This window comes from Podarcis bocagei (assembly GCF_964188305.1).
Source record: "Podarcis bocagei genome assembly, chromosome: 7".
NCBI lineage: Eukaryota > Metazoa > Chordata > Lepidosauria > Squamata > Lacertidae > Podarcis > Podarcis bocagei.
In genome coordinates, this window is record NC_138132.1 from 25,932,308 (window position 1) to 25,952,882 (window position 20,575).

Genomic DNA, 20,575 nt, shown 5'->3' on the forward strand with positions numbered 1-20,575 from the left:
CCCATCATCCCTGACCACTGGTCTTGCTAGCTAGGCATGATGGGAGTTGTAGTCCAAAAACAGCTGGAGACCCAAGGTTGGAAAACCCTGATTTATAGTGTGGACCAGCCTTTCTAAAGCCCAGCACCTTTCACATGTTTTAAGTCCCAGCAGCCCCAGATGATATGGCCAATGGGATTTGTGGTCCAGCAATATCTGGAGAGCTCCAGGTTGGGAAAGGCTGACATGGATGTTACTTGTATATACATACATACCATCAATCTGGTATATGATGCAGGTGTAGAGGAAGAAATACTATACCATATCCCCAGCTTATTTCAGGGCCTCATTCACACCATACATTTAAGGCACGGCAGAACCACCTTGAGAAGTCATGGCTTCCCCCAAAGAATTCTGGGAGATGTAGTTAGTTAAGGCTACAGAGACTTGCTTGCAGGCCCCTATTGCCCTCAGAGCTGCAATTCTGTGAGTGGTTTAGCAAACCCTTTCTCTTCGCAGGTAACTGAGAATTATAGCTCTTCCAAAGGTAACAATCTTTTTTTTCTGCACAGCTCGTTTTATTTTTGGCTGGAAGCATCTCATGGCTGGCTGATCCCTGCTTTTGTCTACACGGGACAACCATTTTAAATTATTTTTTATTGCACATAGTGTCGCTCCAATGTTATTTCTGGTTACTATTATTATTGCATCTTTTTGGTTTTGAATTATGTTTTACATGCTGCTGGAAACAGCCTTGAGGCTTACCTGAAAAGGCAGCTTATTAATATTTTCAATACGGCAATCACCCTATTCTGAAGCTGAGTTGAGTAAGCATCCCATTTTTTGCTGCGTTTGCAAGCTGCGCGCCCCTAAACTTCAAATCGGTCCTAGGGATGGTGTATAATAAGCAATAAAAATGCAGGCGACAAAAACAGAATCAACGGCCCTGCAGAAGATGCACACTCAAGAGTTATCAAAACTCAATTTATTTCAAATGTTAGAATTTTTACAGATTCACATCTCTCCTGCAAAAAAATAAAAGCCACTTTTTGCTTCCCTTGTTTCCTAAAAACAAAATAAAAACAAAATAAAAATACTCAGGGCGCCCAAATATTGCCGACAACTCGGCATTTTCCCAAACACAGCCCATCGTAGGGCTAGGCAGGATCTTCAAAACATGGTTGAAGGAGACAACAGCAAGAAAGTGGGCAGAAGAGATTGACACACAAAGTTTCTATCCCAGTCGGATTACCGCACACGATCCGTGCGTCGGTCCAATCTGGCTATTTTTCCTCCACTGGCTTTACCAAAGCCTACATCTGCCCCGCAGAGCCAACACTCAGCACAGGGTGTGGCCCACCAATGTTGTTGGACTCCAACTCCCATCATCCCTGGCTGTTGGCCATACAGGCTGGGGCTGATGGGAGTTGGAGTCTAGCACCTGGAGCGATACAGGCTTCCTGCGGCTGATGCAGGTAGAAACTAAATATGGGTACAAAGATGGAGAGTCAGGGCAACAGCTCCCTTGCAACCTCCCAGGATTACAGACACAGCTTTAAAAAGGCAGCCGTCTACAGGATATATCCAAAATAATAGAACCGATGCCTTTACCTCAAGTATTCTGAATCAGGAAAACATTTGAGCACAGGCAACTTCCCTGAACCGTCACACAGCCACCCAGATGGGAGAAGCTGCACTCAAAGACTCTGGAGCTCTTGAAAGGACAGGCAATGGTCCTTTGGGGCTGTGGCAGGCGTGGCTAACCTCTGACCCTGCAGATGTTGGACTACAACTCCCATCATCCCTGACTGTTGGCCATGTCAGCCGGGGCTGATAGGAGTTGGGAATCCAACCACATTGGGAGGGTTGCACATTCCCCGTCCCTGTGCTCCCGAGTCACTCCGCAGAGGAGTTCGCAGCTGCCAGAGAACTCTTTAAGACGTCCACGTGTATAAATAATGAACGAGGGTCACCCTCAAGAACCATCTCTGCTTCTAACTGCCCACCTTGCCTCGGCCAGGAAGGTGGCGGCAGAAGCTTGAAACTACACCTAGATTAAAGAAAAGGCAATCCCCCCCCTTAAAAACAGCCTTCACCAACCTGGTACCTGCCAGGTGTCCCTAGACTACAACTCCCATCATCCCTGACCACACCGGTTTGGGGCTGATGGGAGCTGGAGTCCATAGCTTGCAGAGGGCACCAGGTTCGGTAAGGCTGCCTTTGATGGGTGTACAAGTTAATCCATCTCCTAGGACCAACGAGGGAATGAATGCCAAAACTGAGAAAAGTGTAACTTTTGAGGTGAGCCATTAAAAACTGGGGGGCAGTGGCGAGCAAGGGAAGAGTCTAGGAGATGAAAGCCCCGGGTTTGATGGCGAAACCAGGACGTGTGCAGATTTCAGAAGCAGGTCAAATCAGATAGCGGAGAGGGAACAAAAGCACCATGTGTTTCCAAAGCCAAATGCTATCCCTTGTCTTGTTTATTTTTTTATTTTTTTTAAATAAGACCTTGTCCTGACTATCAATAGCTTTGAGAGCAGTGAGGGAAGCCATTTTTTAAACAAATACCAACATCTTAAGGGAATTATTTTATATTGGCTAATTTTTCTCCCTAGAGAAATATCAGAAAGTTTTCCGCAGGAGCCCCGTCCCAAAGACTCAGGAAAGTGCTGCCCCCTGGATGGTTCTCTCCGGGGCTGCAGGAACAGTTTGTCAACTCTGCCGTTCCTTCACGAGGAGGACGGTGTGCTGCCCTCCGCCGGTCACCGAGAGAACGCTGCGATTCTCCAGCTGCTGGCCAGACATCTGAACGGGGCTCCAGGCATCCTCTTCGTCCCCAGTGGCAAGCTGGAGGTTAGACCCCATGCCCCAGGCAAAAGCTCGGCCTACAGAAGACAGGGAAAGTAGGACAATGAAAAAGAGCCCTAAGCAGTTGTGCCCTAAGCTGGCTGGGCAATGCATGCCAGGGCTTCTCACATAACCATTGCATATTATTCACAGCATGCAATATTCAGTTTAAGTTTCTAGACCTCATGAGTTAAATTATCAGAAGACCAAAAATTCTTGCTTTTGGGGAAAAACCAAAGCTCAGAAACTGGAAACGTCAAGGCCAAAATTTAGAACAAGTCTCGAACTACAGTGGTACCTCGGGTTAAGTACTTAATTCATTCCGGAGGTCCGTACTTAACCTGAAACTGTTCTTAACCTGAAGCACCACTTTAGCTAATGGGGCCTCCTGTTGCTGCCGGAGCACAATTTCTGTTCTCATCCTGAAGCAAAGTTCTTAACCCGAGGTACTATTTCTGGGTTAGCGGAGTCTGTAACCTGAAGCGTATGTAACCCGAGGTACCACTGTATAAATATTTAGGAATGGCAGTCCAGGCATCAGGGTCCAACAAAATTCATATTAACTCAAATGGGTGTGCCGGAGAAAGATCTGCAAATGCTATCCTTAAATTTTTTAGAACTCAAGGGGTTTTTTATGTCCCTGTGGCACTAAAATTATATACAGTGGTACCTCGGGTTACATACGCTTCAGGTTACACACTCTGCTAACCCAGAAATAGTGCTTTAGGTTAAGAACTTTGCTTCAGGATAAGAACAGAAATCGGGCTCTGGTGGCGCGGAAGCAGCAGGAGGCCCCATTAGCTAAAGTGGTGCTTCAGGTTAAGAACAGTTTCAGGTTAAGAACGGACCTCCGGAACGAATCAAGTACTTAACCTGAGGTACCACTGTAAAGCCAAAACGGTGGCACAGCTCCTTTACGGATCCTTTCTGGACCCGCCTCCCTCTCGTTCATTCCCCTTCAAAGAGTGCAATCCAAACTCCTCAGAGCCCTTCTACAAGTTCCTAGATGCGTTCCAAATGCAAGGGTCAGACTAGAAACAGACCTCATGAGTGCAGACTGTTGTGACCTGAGCAACTTAGGGGCTCAAAGCCTCCATCACCAAGGATCCCAGTCAGGAAGGCCTGCAAGTCTTTAACTGAGATTCCTTTCGTTGGGTCTCAGCTTTAGCTGTGATTCCTGCATTGCAGGGGGTTGGACTAGATGACCCAGGGGGTCCCTTCAAACTCTGCAATTCTGTGATTCTTCAGCAGAGCACATGTGTTGCCTGCAGAATATCCAAGGGACAATCTGTGGCATCTCAGCATCTCTGACAAAAGCCTCGGATACAGAGCTAGACGGACTAATAAATAGCAACTTCCTACATTCCCATTTTCACGTGTATTCTGAATACATGAATCCATTGTGTGGGTTTACGGGGGGGGGGGAAGAGTTCCAAATCTTTCCACGCTGACTGCAGAAACCTTTTCAAATTCCTCTCAGAGAAGCGAGACCTACAACAAAATGTTGCAGCGTGGTATGCTCCCTGTTCAGGGTTCGCGACACTTCCATTCTCTCTTTTCCCTGTTTTCCTTCCCACACCCGACAGCTACACAACTTTTAGAAGACACCTGAAGGCACCCCTGTATCAGGAAGTTTTTAATGTTTGACGTTTTATTATATTTTTATATGTGTTGTGGAAGCCGTCCAGAGTGGCTGGGGCAAACCTATGAGCAAGAAGCTGGTGTAATTAACTTTAGGCCAGATCAAAACCCTGTTTAAACAGTGCGGCGGCAGCGGCTGTTCTGCCTCAGCCTGGCAGAGGGAACACAAGGCTTCCAAAGTGTTGTAGGCCAGGCTGCCAGGACCTGTGGGATCCAGCCTAAGCACCTCCCTCTCTGGTCCCACCTCTGCCAAACATCCAAAATGCCTTTTTGGGGACCCTGCACCAGCCTCAGCTCAGCCTGCTGAATCCCAGTTGAGCCAGAATGTGAAAGCGATGCCAGCGTTGGGGGCTTAAGATCAGCTGAACCACTGCTCACCTTGCCATTGGATCCCCTCCCCCACAAGACACAAAGTCATTTCAGTGGATTTACCCTAAGTAGAACACAGCTGAATGCCCTCCACCTGTATACTCAAGTTACTACCAACGAGTAGCCACTCACTCCAGAGCTTCAACAATTAATTAAATTAATTAATTAATTAATTCTTATTTATAACCCGCCCAGCCAAAGCCGGGCTCAGAGCAGCCAACAACAATAAAAGTAACACAGTTTACATAAAATCATAATCAATTAATTGTAATGCATTCTAAAATCAATTCATTCTAAAATCAATTCAAAATAAAATTAATGGCAACCATTGGGCTAGAGTTCTATGAGGATTACCGGAGGGGGTCAGACTGTGCCCTGGCCAAAGGCCTGATGGAACAGCTCTGTCTTGCAGGCCCTGTGGAAAGATGTCAAGTCCCGCAGGGCCCTAGTCTCTTGTGACAGAGAGTTCCACCAGATCGGGGCCACAGCTGAAAAAGCCCTGGCTCTGGTTGAGGCCAGCCTAACCTCCCTGTGGCCTGGGACCTTCAAGATGTTTTTATTTGAAGACTATTCCCCACAGCGCCACAGATTAAGCACCTGCCAACCCAGCGCAGGGCTCAAACTCACCGTCTTCCGTAACCGCAAAGCCAACCCGTTCCCCACAGGCGACCGATGACGCTTTCGGCAGCCCAGGGACAGCCGTGGGGGCGTTCTTGTCCGACGCTCCCTCTCCCAGGCCCAACATGCCGTAGTCTGCCCTGCCAAGGCTGCACACGGTTCCTGCGGAAGGTGGGAGAAGAGACGTCGCTCTGTTAGGAGAGATTCAGTGAAGAGCGCCGCAGGCAGGCTTAGGATCAACGAGGGACCGACCATCACCCAGACTGCGTGAGCATGAAGGCTGTTTGGGCCACTCTGAATGTCTGAAGAGCTGTTCAACGGTCTCCCTCGGGAGAAGGTGGTCTCTCCTTCCTTGGAGGTTTTTAAGCAGAAGCTGGATGACCATCTGTCACGGATACTCTTAGCTGAGATTCCTGCATTCAAGGGGTTGGCCTAGATGTCCCATGGGGTCCCTTCCAACTCTACAATTTTGTCACTGGAGAGAGGTTGCTTAACCTGACAGGAGTGATAAGGCCTGGTTCCCTTTCATACATTCCATGAATATAGTGGTACCTCGGGTTAAGAACTTAATTCGTTCTGGAGGTCCCTTCTTAACCTGAAACTGTTCTTAACCTGAGGTACCACTTTAGTTAATGGGGCCTCCCACTGCTGCCGTGCCACTGCCGCACGATTTCTATTCTATTCTATTCTATTCTCATCCTGAAGCAAAGTTCTTAACCCAAAGTGCCATTTCTGTGTTAGCAGAGTATGTAACCTGAAACGTCTGTAACCTGAAGCATCTGTAACCCAGGGTAACACTGTAGTTCCACACAGATCCTCAGCTATCTGCGCTGCACCATACAACAATGTGGAGGGGGCTGCCTGGATGTGAATTAACCTGTGGATTGTGTTGCTTAGCTATCACTGTATTGCAACAGGAAAATATCCTTCGCCTTTGCAAGCACACTACTTTCCACTCGACTGTGTTGAGTGTGGATGGTTTGAAAGCCTTAAATGAATATATTTCTGACTGGGGGGGGGGGGAATTATAGCATTAAGAGAGTCCTGTACAGTGGTACCCCGCAAGACGAACGCCTCGCAAGACGGAAAACCCGCTAGACGAAAAGGTTTTCCATTTTGGAGGTGCTTCGCAAAACGAATTTCCTATGGGAAATTTTCCCAAGCCGCTAAGCCGCTTAACAGCTGATCCGCTAAGCCACTAAGCCGCTTATCAGCTGATCCGCTAAGCCCGCTAAGCCACTAATGGGCTTGCTTCGCAAGACGAAAAAACCGCAAGACGAAGAGACTCGCGGAACGGATTCTTTTCGTCTTGCGAGGCACCACTGTATTGAGAAATCCAATCCCAATTTCACCAAATCATCTAAAGCAGCCCTGGGGCCATGGCTCAGTGGCAGAGCAACTGTTATACATGCAGAAGGTCCCCGGTTCATTCCCAGGAAGGGCTGGGAAAGACTTGTTTGCTTGTCTGAAACCTCCGGAGAGCCACTGCCAGTCAGTGTAAACACTGCTGAGCTAGACGGACCCACAGTCTCGCTTGGTATAAGGCATTTATGTTCCTTTGAAGTCATGGACGGGGAGCCTGCAGCCCTCCCAATGTTGTTGGACTACAACTCCCATCATCCCCTGCCAGTGTGGCGAGGGATGATGGGTGCTGTAGTCCAACAGCTTCTAGAGGGCCATAATTTCCCCATGCCCGTATTATGTTCCTCTCCGCCAGCCCATCAAAGAGCAGCCACTCACCTTCCGAGTCCAGACACACAGTGTGATGCTGCCCAGCTGAGAACCCAACCCAGGATCTGGTGGAGTTCTTGAACGCTGTCAGAACCTTTGGCGAATAGTAGGTGTCAATTCCTTGTGATCCTGGGAGATAAGCAAGAAAACCCAAGCCAGTTAATAAAGTGTAATGTAAACTTATGGGAAAGAGGACTTGAAAAATTCAACCTGGCATTTTGGAGGTTTAAATCTCAACGCATCTCGACATAGTCTTAGCCCCAAGCTTACAGAGGTTGCCACCAAGTTAGACTAGAATGATCTGAGACTGGTGTGGGCAACCTTTTGTCTCCAAGGGCTATAGCAGCAGCACACATGGACACTTTTGAAGTCTCTCTCTTAGCTGAGACTGAAGAAAGGAAGACCCTTCTTCCAGCGCAGCAGGAAGAGAAAAACCCTTTGAAAAGCAATATTGCGTCTTGGGCCCAAGTCCATCATTTTTAGACCTTTACACAGGATTAAAGGGGGGGGGGAGGATGGGTTTCCAAATATGGAAGAAGAATCTAATCAGGGTTCAAGATCTTGTAACTAAGGGATTGGTCACTTCATACACAGAAGTTAAAAGCAAGTTTCAAGGCAGAAACCCCAGAGCAAAAATCTATTCACTTTTGGTCAAATAGGAAACTGAACTGTAGCAAATCAACGATTATTTCGTGAAATGGGTCCAACAACCAGGGGAAAAGTCCCACTGGATATCTGGGAAAACCTACGGAAATCTGCACGAGAATTTTCTGTAAATGTAGAGAAGAGAAAACTGTTTTAAAACCATGAGAGCGGATTGTATATTGCTCATGTAAAGATAAATAAAATCAACAAAATCTATCCAGACACATTCTGTAAGGGCCAAAAAGGCGGGTGTTTGATCTTTTTTTAATTAAAAAGGGGGCAGGCATCCAGGGGAAATATGTTTGGCAATCCATATCCGCCATGGCACCCAATGTGTTTTGACTATACAAAATTTGGCTTTAAGCGCAATCCACGGGACGTAACCCCTGTGTAAGCTGGGAGCCGCCTGTACTCCCTTCTGTTTAGAAAAAAAAGGAGGGGACCACAAAAACCCTTTCCTTTTTTTCAAAGGCTAAGGTGTTTCATGGCGTTACTGTTTTCTCCAGGTTATGAAAGGGAGGGAGGGAGGGAGATATCCGTACTCACACAGCAAGGGGCATCTTCATTTTCAAAGTGTTTTTTCTGCTCAGGTGGAGGAAAAGGCAAACCCCAGCAAAGAGAGACGGCGTTTCCACCACCACCTGTTTGGCAGGCTGAAGGGCAGGGGGCGCAACTGCAATGGCCACGGGGGCAGTAGCAAATTTGGGTACAGCAAGATAAAAATTTGCTTCAGCAGGAATGGGCAAACTGTACAGGAAGAAGGGGAAAGCCCTACAGGGCCTGCAGGATACAGATCTACGCAGCGGAGGCTGATCCATTAAGGCACACAGAACAGGGCGCCATTGACCTCCACCAGCTGTGTGCTGGTCACCCAGTTTCCCACCCAAGGGGCACCAGCCATCACCGCATCTGCCATTGAGGACACTGATTGTGGGAAAGGTTGCTGCATGTTCTTCCTCTGTGGTGCAATCCAGGTGCTGGGAGCTGCTCCCTTTTCCCTTGACAAAAGAGGGGCAACCAAGCCGACCCCACCTTCCCTCCCGCGAATTTGGCACGTTTTGGAAGACCCTCAAAAAACAGCTCCCACCAAATCCACTTGGCTCCTTCTGAGCCTGGACGGCAGCACACAGGTGGCCAACTCACCCAGCTGGAAGTAATTGGAGAGGCCGAACCCAATGACATGGCCCTCCTGGGTGATGGCGATGGTGGAGTAAGAACCGCAGAAGACGTCCCGGATCTGCCCCTTGGTCTTGCAGCCTCTCTGCTTGATAGCGACAGCTTGTGGGAGCAGCAGCCGTTCTGGAAGAGAAGTGGCGGGAGGAGGAATGCTTAGGAGGATTGGGGGGGGGGGTTGGTAGAAGGAAGGAAGAAGCCACCCAGCACAAAGATGCCCTGGGTGGCCAAGCCCTCCTTCTGGAATATAATGTAGGCTCCCTTATGGGAAATCTCAAAGGTCTCCTGCCTGGGCCCCCTCCCTTTAAAGCCATCCCTGTATAGCAGGTGTGGGGAAACTGGGGCAGGGAAGTAGATTAAAGCTTGGCCCCAAAGACCCTTTCCAAGCCTGTGACAGGAGCATGCCAGCAGTAAAAGACACCAAGTAAGTTGGAGTTACCGTATTTTTTCGTTTATAAACCTATGCTTTTTGCTTTAAAAAAAAAGGTAAAAATTGGGTGTTGTCTGGACAGTGAATGAAGAGGGGGGATGTGCGGTTAATGGCAGCGGCAAGCAGGAGATTGGCAGCGGCGAATGGGTGGGTGACTGGCGGCTGCGGTAAGTGGCCGGGTGGGCTGTTGGTAGCAGCGAGCGGGCAGACAATTGGCGGCTGCAGCAAGGTGTGCGATCGGCAGTGGCTGTGGCAAGCGATTGGCAGTGTTGGGCAGGAAGGTGAGCGATTGGCGAGCTCCCCCACCCCCCAAAAAAGCTAAACAACTTAATTTCTTAATTTTGGTTAAAAAAATAGGGGTTGTCTTATACACGAGGGCGTCTCATACATGGAAAAATACGGAAACTCTTTATTGGCAAAAACAGGAGTGTCAGGCCAAATGAGCACAGCAACTCATCTCTGCCAGGTCTTGCCCACATGAAGAAGTTGTTGAGATTGAAGGTCCCCTGCCTTCCCACAGCTGCCTAAGTCCCCTCCTGAGACTGTGCCTGTGTGAAGCCAACTTCTCCACCCTCTTCAGGCCTCTTCTGATTCTAGGAGACTGGGGGAGGGGAGATTGTGAGAGAGGGGGAGATGACTCCTCACCAGTTGCACTCTGCTTTTGGCTGAGAGTTAATGACTGTTACTTCAACACTCTCTCTCACTGCCCCAATCCACTCTCAACATGCACCCCATCATCACCAGTGACGCGGAGCAAGAAATGTCCCAGCGCCTTGTTTTTCCACGTGTTCATTCACCACTATGAACAGATTCAAAATGCAACTGCAGTATTATTGGGCAAGCTTGCCACTGTCAAACTGTTTTGCTTGAGTTCCGAAATACAAGTGAAATGCATGTGGGAAACTAGATCACTCTCTAGAGCAGAGGCAGCCAGGCTAGTGCCCTACAGAGGCTATTGGACTCCAACTTCCATCAGTTTCAGCAAGTTTGTCCAATGGTCATGGATGACAGGAGTTGGAGTCCAGGAAAATCTGGAGGGCACCATGTTGATAACCCTACTCTAGGGCATCAGAAATTTTTCCAATGCAAATCCACAGAGGAAAATTGGGGGGGGGGGACAACGACAGGGCATTTTTCCAATTCTATTTTCACCCTAAATTGCATATTTTTTCCCCAATCGGGATGGAATCTATAAAGTTTTCCCAATTCAAGATTTTCCAGAAAACCCTTACCACTGGTCACCCCCACCCTCAGACCACTCCAAAGCAACAGAATGAATCTAATGTCAATAAACTCACCCAATCCTTTTCTTCCTCCTCTGGCAGTGAAGACTTGGGGGACTCGCCCCAGTTGGCCGTTGTCTCCACAACCGCAGGTGTAAAGTCCTCCCGCCATGGACACCAATGCCAAATGATGGCTCCCTGAGAAGCGAAAGCAGAGGCATAAAACTACCCCATCTGTGATGAGTTGGTTCTTTAATCCCACACTAAGCAATTAGGTTTCCAAAGCATGGTTTTGATGGTTGGGTGGGAGACTGAAAAACAGCCAGATTGGGACATTCTTCTGCGGTTGCATTAGCTACCTGACATCCCATCTATGGGTGACCGCACAGGAAATTACGTCAAGGAGGAACACAGGAGAACAAGGAAAATGTCCTCTTTACTACCACCCAAAGCTATCAACTTGAGATAACCGCTTCAGTCTCCTATTCAAATGGTTTGGGCTTTACAGGAAGTAAAAATTTGACACTGGAAAGTCAACACACCAGTTTGCATAGGGGGAAATGGTTGCTGTGCCTCACTCACTGGCCTGGTTCACACACAACACAAAACCAGGGCTTATATAACTAGGCCTTAGTGTTATGTGTGAGCCCTGCCCAGCAACTTAATGATGGTCTGTTTACTGCCAACCAACTTCAGTCTGAAGTCATGGTTTGCTGTTGGCTTACAAACCTTGACTTGTTTTACCTATGACTTTGTGTTATGTGCAAACCCAGCACTCATCCTTAAGCATGGTTTCTTTGACCACCTCACCCCATTCTACACACAATCAACACTACTTAGCTGGTTTGACAGTCAATGCAAAGCAGATAGGAAAATTCAGCCTAAGGCAATTTGGGATTTTTAAAAGGCAAAATAATATTAGAATTGGAGCTGTCAAGAGATGCAAAAGGGAAATTGTGTTTTATTGCTCAGGAACTTGGCAGTCATATATATACAGTATTCAACTAATTTTTATATTATAGATGTATGTTCTGTATTATTTTAATAAAACTATTGCCTCATACAAGTTTGTCATGGCCTTTGGCTCGAACAATAAACTTATGAACTTGAACCTCACCACACCGACCAAGGCACAGGGCAAGAACAGTTGGCAAACAAAAACTTTGGAGCAACAGGTCATGGTTTGTTTGACTGCCTGAAGAACAACTCCCTGTTAAAAAAACCATGGCTTAGTGTGATATGCAAACCAGGCCTCTGTGACTCACCTGAGGCAATTTTAACGACTGGCACATCCAACTGCAGCTCCACAGGAACAGCACTGCCACTGGTAGACTCCAACTGCTCTCCGCCCTTCAAAGGAGCCAGTAAACCGATGACTCCATTCTCATCCTGAATAGAGGCAGATGCACAAAGAGAAAGGTTTAGCTGGCAATCCAGAACAGAGGGGCTGAATAAGCCTTTATTCCTCCAAAGCAAGGCAGGCAACATACCCGGAAAGCTCCCCAGATGAAGACACGCCCGTCGTCTGTCAGTGCCGCCGTGTGGCTGTCCCCAGCAGAAACCTGCACCACCTTCTCCTTCAGATCAACAAGTCCCGGCAAAAAGTCGGACCCCTCCTCTGAAGTGTCCCTCCCCAAGGCACCCTCGTCGTTGCAACCAAAAGTGTAAATCTGCAAAACAGGAGGAAACGTAAGAAATCGTCTTGCTGGGCCAGACCAAAGGCAGATCAAGTCCAGGCACATCCTGATTTCCACAGTGGCAGATGTCTCTGGAAAACCCACATGGAGGAGATTAAAGGCCAGCAACTGGTAACTCAGAGCTACCATGACTAGCAGCCATTCTCCATGACTATAGGGAGGGCCATAGCTAAGTGGTAGAGCATCAGCCTTGCATGCAGAAGGTCCAAGGTTCAATCCCAGGCATCTCCAGGCAGTCCTGGAAAGCCATTGTCAGTCAGTGTCGACAATACTGAGCAAGAGGGACCAATGGCCTGGCTCAGAATAAGGCAGCTTCCCATGTCTATCCTCATTTTAAAGCCATCTGTGGTGCTTGCTGCCAACACAGCTGTGGTCAAAAAGGGCTACACTGTGGAAAAGGAAACCAAGAGGAAATCCAAGGGCCCGTTATTTCAGATGGAGGGCTGAGTGTGGCAATCGGAGAACAACTTTCAACCAGAAGCAGGGAACCCTGCTGCATCTGCAAAGCAGCTTGAGCCGCTGGTCTTCAGCTGGCGGGGCAGGACTCACAAGTAGGTCGCCACCATGTCTTCATCACCACCGCCTGTCTCGTTGGCACAGGGGTGGGGAACTTCCGGCCCAGGGACCACATGCATCGCTCCAGGCCTTGGGACTGTTCCCAGGCGGACACTTTCCCTAGGTCTTGCTTCACACCCTCCACGAGGCTGGTTTCTACACACACCTCCATCCTGGCATTTTTCTGAGTTCAAAATCAAGTTACAGCCAGGCAAAATGACTTGGGGTGCAAGGAAGGGACAAAAAAGGGGTGTGGGGAAGGGGCATGGCCTAAAGAGTTTCACAAGGGCCAGACAGAGGCATAGAGGGTCTTTTTTGGCCTCTGGGCCTGAGGTTTCCCCCACTACAATGCTTTGGGGGTTTGCAAGCACTACTAAAGGAATGCAAATTGTTAGGACGCAGGTGGCGAAGGCAGAACGAGACTCACCTGGCCTGTTTCACTGAGGCACACCGTGTGAACTCCTCCCGCTTCAGCCTGGATGATCTTCTCGGGGAGCTGCAGCAGGGCAGGCCTCTTCCGCGCCAAGACGTCCGGTCCGAGGCCCAATTGCCCAAGGTCGCCCTGCCCCAAGGTCAGAACCAGTCCGGGCTCCGTCTGGTGCGACTGATGGCTGACTGGAGAGGAACCGTGAGGAGGAGTCAGAAATGGAATACACGGGGCAGGGGCAAGAGAAGAAGTATCACATGACCACCCAAATCCATTCAGGAAGCTCTCGGCTCAGGACCCAACCGTTCTGAGACTAGCCAGCGTAGGGCCCTCCTGACGTTGGGCTCCAACTCCCATCCAACCCCAGCCAGTATGGTAAATAGCCAGAGCTGCTGGGAGCTGCAGCCAACATCTAGAGGACAACAGACAACTAAGAGCACCCTTAGCAAACCCCATTTCCCAGGATTCCTTCAGGGAAGGCATGAGTGCATCATACCACGTCATGGTGCTGATGGGGCCTTAAACAAACATGGCTATTCCACATACAGGCTTTTGTGAGCTTTGAAGGAACAAGAATTGCACATGACAGCAGTTGCAACCCACAGCAGCCTCCAAGGGTACAAAGTGGGTGGGTGGCAGAGAAGGCTCTCGGCAGATTGGCGTGGACAGGCCAAGACAGGGGACTCCCCCTTTACGCGGGGGTTACGTTCCAGGCACCCATGCACATAATTGCAGAAAAATGCCAAGCACCCTGGAGAGCCCCCCGGGTCGGGAACAGACCCATACTAGAGTCCGAAAAGACCCATACTAGAGACCCATACTAGAGTCAGACTCTGGTGAGGATCTCCTCCTGAACCAGAGGGGCAGAGGAGCTTTGTGGGACTCCTTAGCCTCCCAACTTAACAGCTGACATGCGAGGTAGCGCAGCAACATCAGCCACTTCCCTGTGCATCAGATGTGGAAGCCCTGCTGATCCCCCTGCTCACGCAAAGACCCTCCCCAGAGCCCAAAGAGGATGCCATCTTCAGGCTCCTGGGAGGGTCTCCTCGCAAACCGGATGCTTAGTGAGCTGGTCAACCAAGCCCCACCATCCCTCTGGCTCATGCTTGGTTGACCAGGTGCTCCCCCTTTCCAGGTACCATTTCTGGGTGCCCGGCACCACACACAAACAGAACATGAGTAAATGGGGAGTGGCCTGTAGTCATTTATTATTACTATTATTATTGGGACTTATTTCAAAAAGCTTAACGAACTATTGGGTGAGATCGCAATGAATTCAAGTTACAAGAAAGGAGATTCTGAATACACATCAGGAAGAACTTTCTGACGGTAAGAGCTGTTCGACAGTGGAACAGACACCCATGAGAGGTTGTGGACTCTCCTTCCTTTGAGATATTGAAGCAGGGGTTGTCACTGTTGAAATTCCTGCATTGCAGGGGGTTGGACTAATGAGCCTCGGGGTCTCTTCCAACTTTACATTTCTATGATTCGCTTTGCACCCAATTGTCATAGACTGTGTGATCCTCATATATTTTGTTGTTTCTATGGCTTGCAAACCACCTTGTGTAAAGAGATACAGAATTGCAGTATACAAATTAAATGACAAATGGAACGCAACCTCACCTTTAGTCCGCTTCACTTTGACAGCGTCATCTTTTTCCAGCACCCGTTTTCTTGGCATGTTTCTTTAGTGCTGTTAGGGAGGGAGAAGTGGAAGAAATCCCCAGTCAAAACATGAAAGGCTGGCATGGTCCAAAACACAGAGCAGGATTACTTCGCTGGAGCATTCTTGAGTTCTCTTTCACGGGTAATTATTTTAGTACAGTGCTTCTTATATTTTAACTGGGAAGCTGTGAGTTTAATGGAACACCTGAAGCCATTTTCTGAACTGAAAACAAATACTCCCTTTTTTTAGGTACAGTGGTTTTTGTGCTCAATTTGTATGATCCCTGCCCTTGTGTTTCATAATGCTCCTAGAGCTGTGAATCTCTGATGAAAACATCTGCCTTTCTGTTTCCATAGAAGACTGCTCTGTCCATCTACAAATATCCAGGAATTTGTTATGTGTCCCAAGAAAGTTTGTAGGAGGCATCTTGAAGTGTTTTGAATCCCCCCCCCCCAAATATATTTGGCTACCGGAGGGAAGGGCAGATCACAGAAAGGGAACCTGGGCCTTCCAAATGTTGTTGGACCCCCATTCAGTGTAGCCAATGATAAAGAAGGATGGGAGTTTGAGTCTGGCCACATCTGGGGCTCACAAGTTCTCCATCCCTGCCTTATGTTCTACAGCTGCAGCAAGAGGGTAAATAGGATCCTTAAGTAAGAAGAGAAGTGTTGGATGAGACCAGGAAGATGATGCCAATGCAGAAAGGGAGAACCTGTCCCTCAATAGCGATGAAAATGTTTTGGCCGCCAAACTTTCAGAGCCTAACCGAAGCAAATTCAAAAGTCAAAGCCCTCCATTGTTCCACATCTCCCCAAGGCCATTTGCCATGGTGCCTGGCCAAAGAAATTTGGAGGGGGGGTATCATTATCATTATACACACAGTGCCTCACTGGCCCCAGGGCCACCTGTTCCATCCTCTCATGGTTTGGCCTGGAAAAGCACAGCATCAGAAAAGATGTGAGGGGGAAATTGCCATTTTTTTAAAAAAAAAAAGGCACAAGAAGGATCAGAAAATGCTTCGAGGCATCATACATGGTTGACTTTGGGAGATGCTTAAATGAACACTTTTCCAGCTCCAATGAACAGGGGTAATGTGTGAATAACTGGATTAGGGGAACAAAGGCCAGCTCTGGCAAAGAAGAATTTTACTTGACGTACTTTGCACAATGCAGGAAATTAACTTCACTGGTATTAACGCCAAGCCCCCTGCCCCACCACCAACCCAGATTCTGCACTCAGCGTGTTATGCAACTCATGCCACTTTGCACAACTTTTGGAATACGCTTGTTTAATTTAACAGTAATGCAATGTTGAAGACTTGTTATTGGCTGCAATGGGAATGTGCCTCTTTGGCTTCAGCAGTCATGGCAAAACTTGTTTTTTCTAAAAAGTGTGTAATTCATTGCAATAAATCTAAGTGTCACAGGACATCAAGGACACAGATTCCCCAACGCAATTTCTGCAGGAAAGTAGATGTCACATAATCTGGTACGGTTATTTTAGCACCATGAAAACAAACTAGATTCATGTTTGGCTTTGGTCAAATCTATTTTAGGCAGTTTTATGCCACTTTAATTTCTCTGACTGCCTCCAAAGAACACAGAAAAATGCCGTATTGTGAACTGGTGAGAATCCACAACACAGGGCAGGAATTTCTCCAGTGCTTTATTTTTCTGTGGGAAATTTCCCATTTCATAAGCTCATTAGTACCAATGAATGGATGTCAAATGCAGGCACAGTGACTAGGCAAGCTTCCCCATTTCAATGTTTTTAGCTTTGCTTACTAAATACAAGTAAAATAAACATGCTATCACACTAGAGGCATCACAAATAAATACAATGCAAACTGAAAATGTTCCAATGCAAATTAGGTTAATTTGCACAGGAGACATTTCCAGAAAACTTTCCAATTCAAAATTTTCCAGGAAACTCATACCACTGCTGAGGATTCTTTATTTGGGGCTCCTAGTCTCACAAAACCACAATTCCCAAAAAACACCCTGGGAAATGGCCAACAACTAATAAATCAGTTTGCATCTGTACAGTATTGTGCATGTATTTCCCTGGTATGATGCGCCTTCTAAATCCCTTCCCAGTACAACATTGCATATAAAAAGAATAGCTGGAAGGTTCCATTGAGACAGGACTATACCCTGCTGCCTTTTTAGCCTTTTGGGGTGTAATTTTGTGTGTTTCTACACAAGTGAGGAAGTGTGTACAGTCTTCAAAGAATGGGGAAAAGATCTCAAAAAGCTGGCCCATTCTCCAGGGTGCCCTGATGCTGTTAATCAGCATGGAAAAAGTAATAAATAACAATAACAATAGGAATAGACACAGCTAGTGAGACTAGGTATAAAGACTTTGACTGGCAGCAGGGTCTCAAGTTGTATTTTCCATCATTTAGTACTACATGGTCCTTTTAACTACGGATACCAAAGACTGAATATGGGATCTTTAGCATACAAAGCATGTACATTACTACTGAACTATGATTCTTAACTGACCATAGTAAGACCCCCCTGAGATCAGATCAAAGGTCTATGTATTCCAACCTCCTGTTCACCTAAGGAAAACTGTGGGTCCCCAGATGTTGATGGACTACAACTCCCATCATCCCTGAGCTCTGGCCTTGCTAGCTAGGGGTGATGGGAGTTGTAGTTCAACAACATCTGGGGACCCACAAGTTGAGAAAGGCTGCCCTAAGGGGCCAACCAGATGCCAATGGAAAGCCTATAAGCAGAACATGAGAACAAAAGCTGGGCACTTACTCATCACAGAATTGTAGAGTTGGAAGGGACCCCGAGGGTCATCTAGTCCAACCCCCTGCAATGCAGAAACCTCAGCTAAAACGTCCATGACAATTGCTATGGACTGGAAGCTGTCCTGCACTAGATCTAATTGTCCATCTGCACTAAACATTTAAAGCAGTATCATACCACTTTAAACCGTCACGGTTCCCCCCCAAAGAATCCTGGGAACTACAGTCAGTTATGGGTGCTGAGTGTTGTTAGGACATACAAACACACATATAAAAAGGTAAAGGACCACTGACAGTTAAGTCCAGTCGCAAACAACTCTGGGGTTGTGGCGCTCATCTCGCTTTACTGGCCGAGGGAGCCGACGTTTGTCTGCAGACAGTTTTTCTGGGTCATGTGGCCAGCATGACTAAGCCACTTCTGGCAAAACCAGAGCAGTGCACGGAAACGCCATTTACCTTCCCGCCAGAACGGTACCTATTTATCTACTTGCACTTTGACGTGCTTTCAAACTGCTAGGTTGGCAGGAGCAGGGACCGAGCAACGGGAGCTCACCCCGTCACAGGGATTCGAACAGCCAACCTTCCGATCAGCAAGCTCAGTGGTTTACACCACCCACCACACACATACAGACCTACAATTCTTAGAGTGGTTTAACAATAAATGCCTCTTCCCGGTGAACTCTTGGGAACTGTAGTTCTGCAAAGGGAATATCAAGAGGCATGCAGAGGACAGCTGGGTGGCTTATCACTAACTATTTAAAAAAACACACACACAACAACAACAACCCTGCAGTAGATGCTCACACAGCAATTAGAATTACAGAAATGTAGAGTTTGAAGGGACCTTGCACAACTGCATTCCACTTCTCTGCCAATGAACACCACACCTGTTCAGTAGTTCCACCTGTTGCACAGCTGAGGGCATGAGAGGCTGTCTGGAAACAAAGATGAGCCCTGACTGCAAAATAAACCAGTTGTGCTGAAAGGCAAAAGGCAGCTAAGAAGCCAAGCTCCAGATCAGAAAAGCCACACACACACACACACACACACACACACACACAAAGAGAGAGAGTTCAATTTTTCTCTCTTTGCAGCAACCAAAGAGACCAAGATACCTCGCTAATCCCTCTCAGCCACAGATCCCTGGACTACAAAACAGGGAAATCAATACTGGCCTACCTAACAGGGTTGTTGAGAGGGTTACAGAGAAAGCAGAAGTGAAGTGCTTTGAACACCCAACACCCTTATACACTTTTTTAAAAAGAGAGACAGAAGAAAAAGTGGCTTATAAACTAGAAAATAAATGTAAAACATTATCATTATATTGCAACTACTAAAATGTATCAGTGAAGCGTCCTGTTGTTCAAACAATGTTAGGTTGTGTTTGTGAGAAGGCTCCCTGTACTTACTTGGTCAAAAAAGAAGGAACTGTAGGGTATATTTGAGAAGGAAAAGTAAAATGCACCTGGGAACTGGGTGAATGCAGTCTGAGTATTATCTCTTCTGACTGACACCTGACACGTGAAGAAAGAGCCTTCGGGCCAGATTCAACTACTCAGTTCCACCACCAGATGCCAGTGCAAGAAATCCAGCTGCCCCGAATCTCCCACCCACGCACCCACCTTCCTGTTTATGGAATGGCCTCTGGTTCCAGTACTACCAGGGAGAAAAACACCTCTGCCCGCTTTCTCCAACCGCGGGTCATTTTACGCTCCTCTATCATGTTCTACCGCCGTACCCCCACCCCTTCCCCACGCCAACTCCCCTTCTACAGCGGTACCTCGGTTTACATACGCTTCAGGTTACAGACCCCGCTAACCCAGAAATAGTGCTTCAGGTTAAGAACTTTGCTTCAGGATGAGTACAGAAATTGTGCTCCGGCGGCGCGGCAGCAGCAGGAGGCCCCATTAGCTAAAGTGGTGCTTCAGGTTAAGAACAGTTTCAGGTTAAGTACGGACTTCCGAAACGAATTAAGTACTTAACCTGAGGTACCACTCTATTTCCCTTTCCCGCAACTCTCAAGGAAGCTGCCTGGATTTGAATTTCCCGCGCTGACGCTCCCTTCCTTTCCCGCTGTTGCAAGCCGCCCGAGGAGAGAGGTAGGGAGAGAGAACCTCCGACTTTCTCCTTCTCCCAGGAAACGTTCTCCCAGGAGGGAGCGCGCGCGCGCTCGCCACCCGGCTTTGGAACGCGAGCCTGCAACTTCGCGTTCCATCCGTAGAACGTTCAGACACCAGCCACGCCGCTCTCAAGCCACGTGGGGACGAGGCCGGCCGGGCCCTTCCAGAACTTAAGACGAGATTCAAAGGGGGCGAAGCGCACCAAACCCGGGCTGGTTCTCTTTCTCACCCCACCGCAACCGACCGTCCTGGGCAACCCCCGTTCCGCCATGCTGCTGCTGCCGGCTGTGGCAGACTCACTCACCTCGTTACTTGCCTTATATTCGCTTCCCCACTCCCAAGTCCGACAAGTCTTCTGTTCCTCTTCCCCACAAGCACTCCCTCTGCCTTGCCCCCTCCCCTCCTCCCTCCCTCCCCTGGCGTCCTTATCCGTTCGAGCATGCGCACTGAGACGCCCCGGCGCAGATACCATTGGCTGGCAAGAAAGGAGGAACAGATAAAATTTACTCTGGAGCGCCAACTATCGGCCGCTGCAAAGAAGGGAAAGGAGATCCCATCCCCCAACCATTCGAACAAGACTGAGGTTAAATAGGAGAGGTAAAGCCCGGACGCTGCTTCAGAGGGTAGATCACTATCATTTGGCTGAAGCCTGAATACACGTACGCATGGAATGATCTTAATAAAGTGGGTTCTTTT

General features: G+C 48.1%; 1 protein-coding gene across 2 annotated transcripts; it reads right to left on the reverse strand.

Moving 5' to 3' along the window:
* Positions 1-949: 949 nt before the first annotated feature.
* RCC1 (regulator of chromosome condensation 1) lies at positions 950-20,280 on the reverse strand. Of its 2 annotated transcripts, none has more exons than XM_081202357.1 (10): positions 20,196-20,280; positions 14,959-15,028; positions 13,336-13,523; positions 12,147-12,326; positions 11,922-12,045; positions 10,732-10,854; positions 8,974-9,129; positions 7,195-7,314; positions 5,464-5,616; positions 950-2,864 (listed from the first exon to the last, which is right to left on the reverse strand). In XM_081202357.1, the coding sequence occupies exons 2-10, from the start codon at positions 15,014-15,016 to the stop codon at positions 2,692-2,694; spliced, it is 1,275 nt and encodes a 424-aa protein (XP_081058483.1). In that variant the 5' UTR covers positions 15,017-15,028; positions 20,196-20,280; the 3' UTR covers positions 950-2,691. The 2 variants fall into 2 exon arrangements, with proteins under 2 accessions (XP_081058483.1, XP_081058484.1); XM_081202358.1 differs by having other exon boundaries at positions 20,184-20,266.
* Positions 20,281-20,575: the final 295 nt, after the last annotated feature.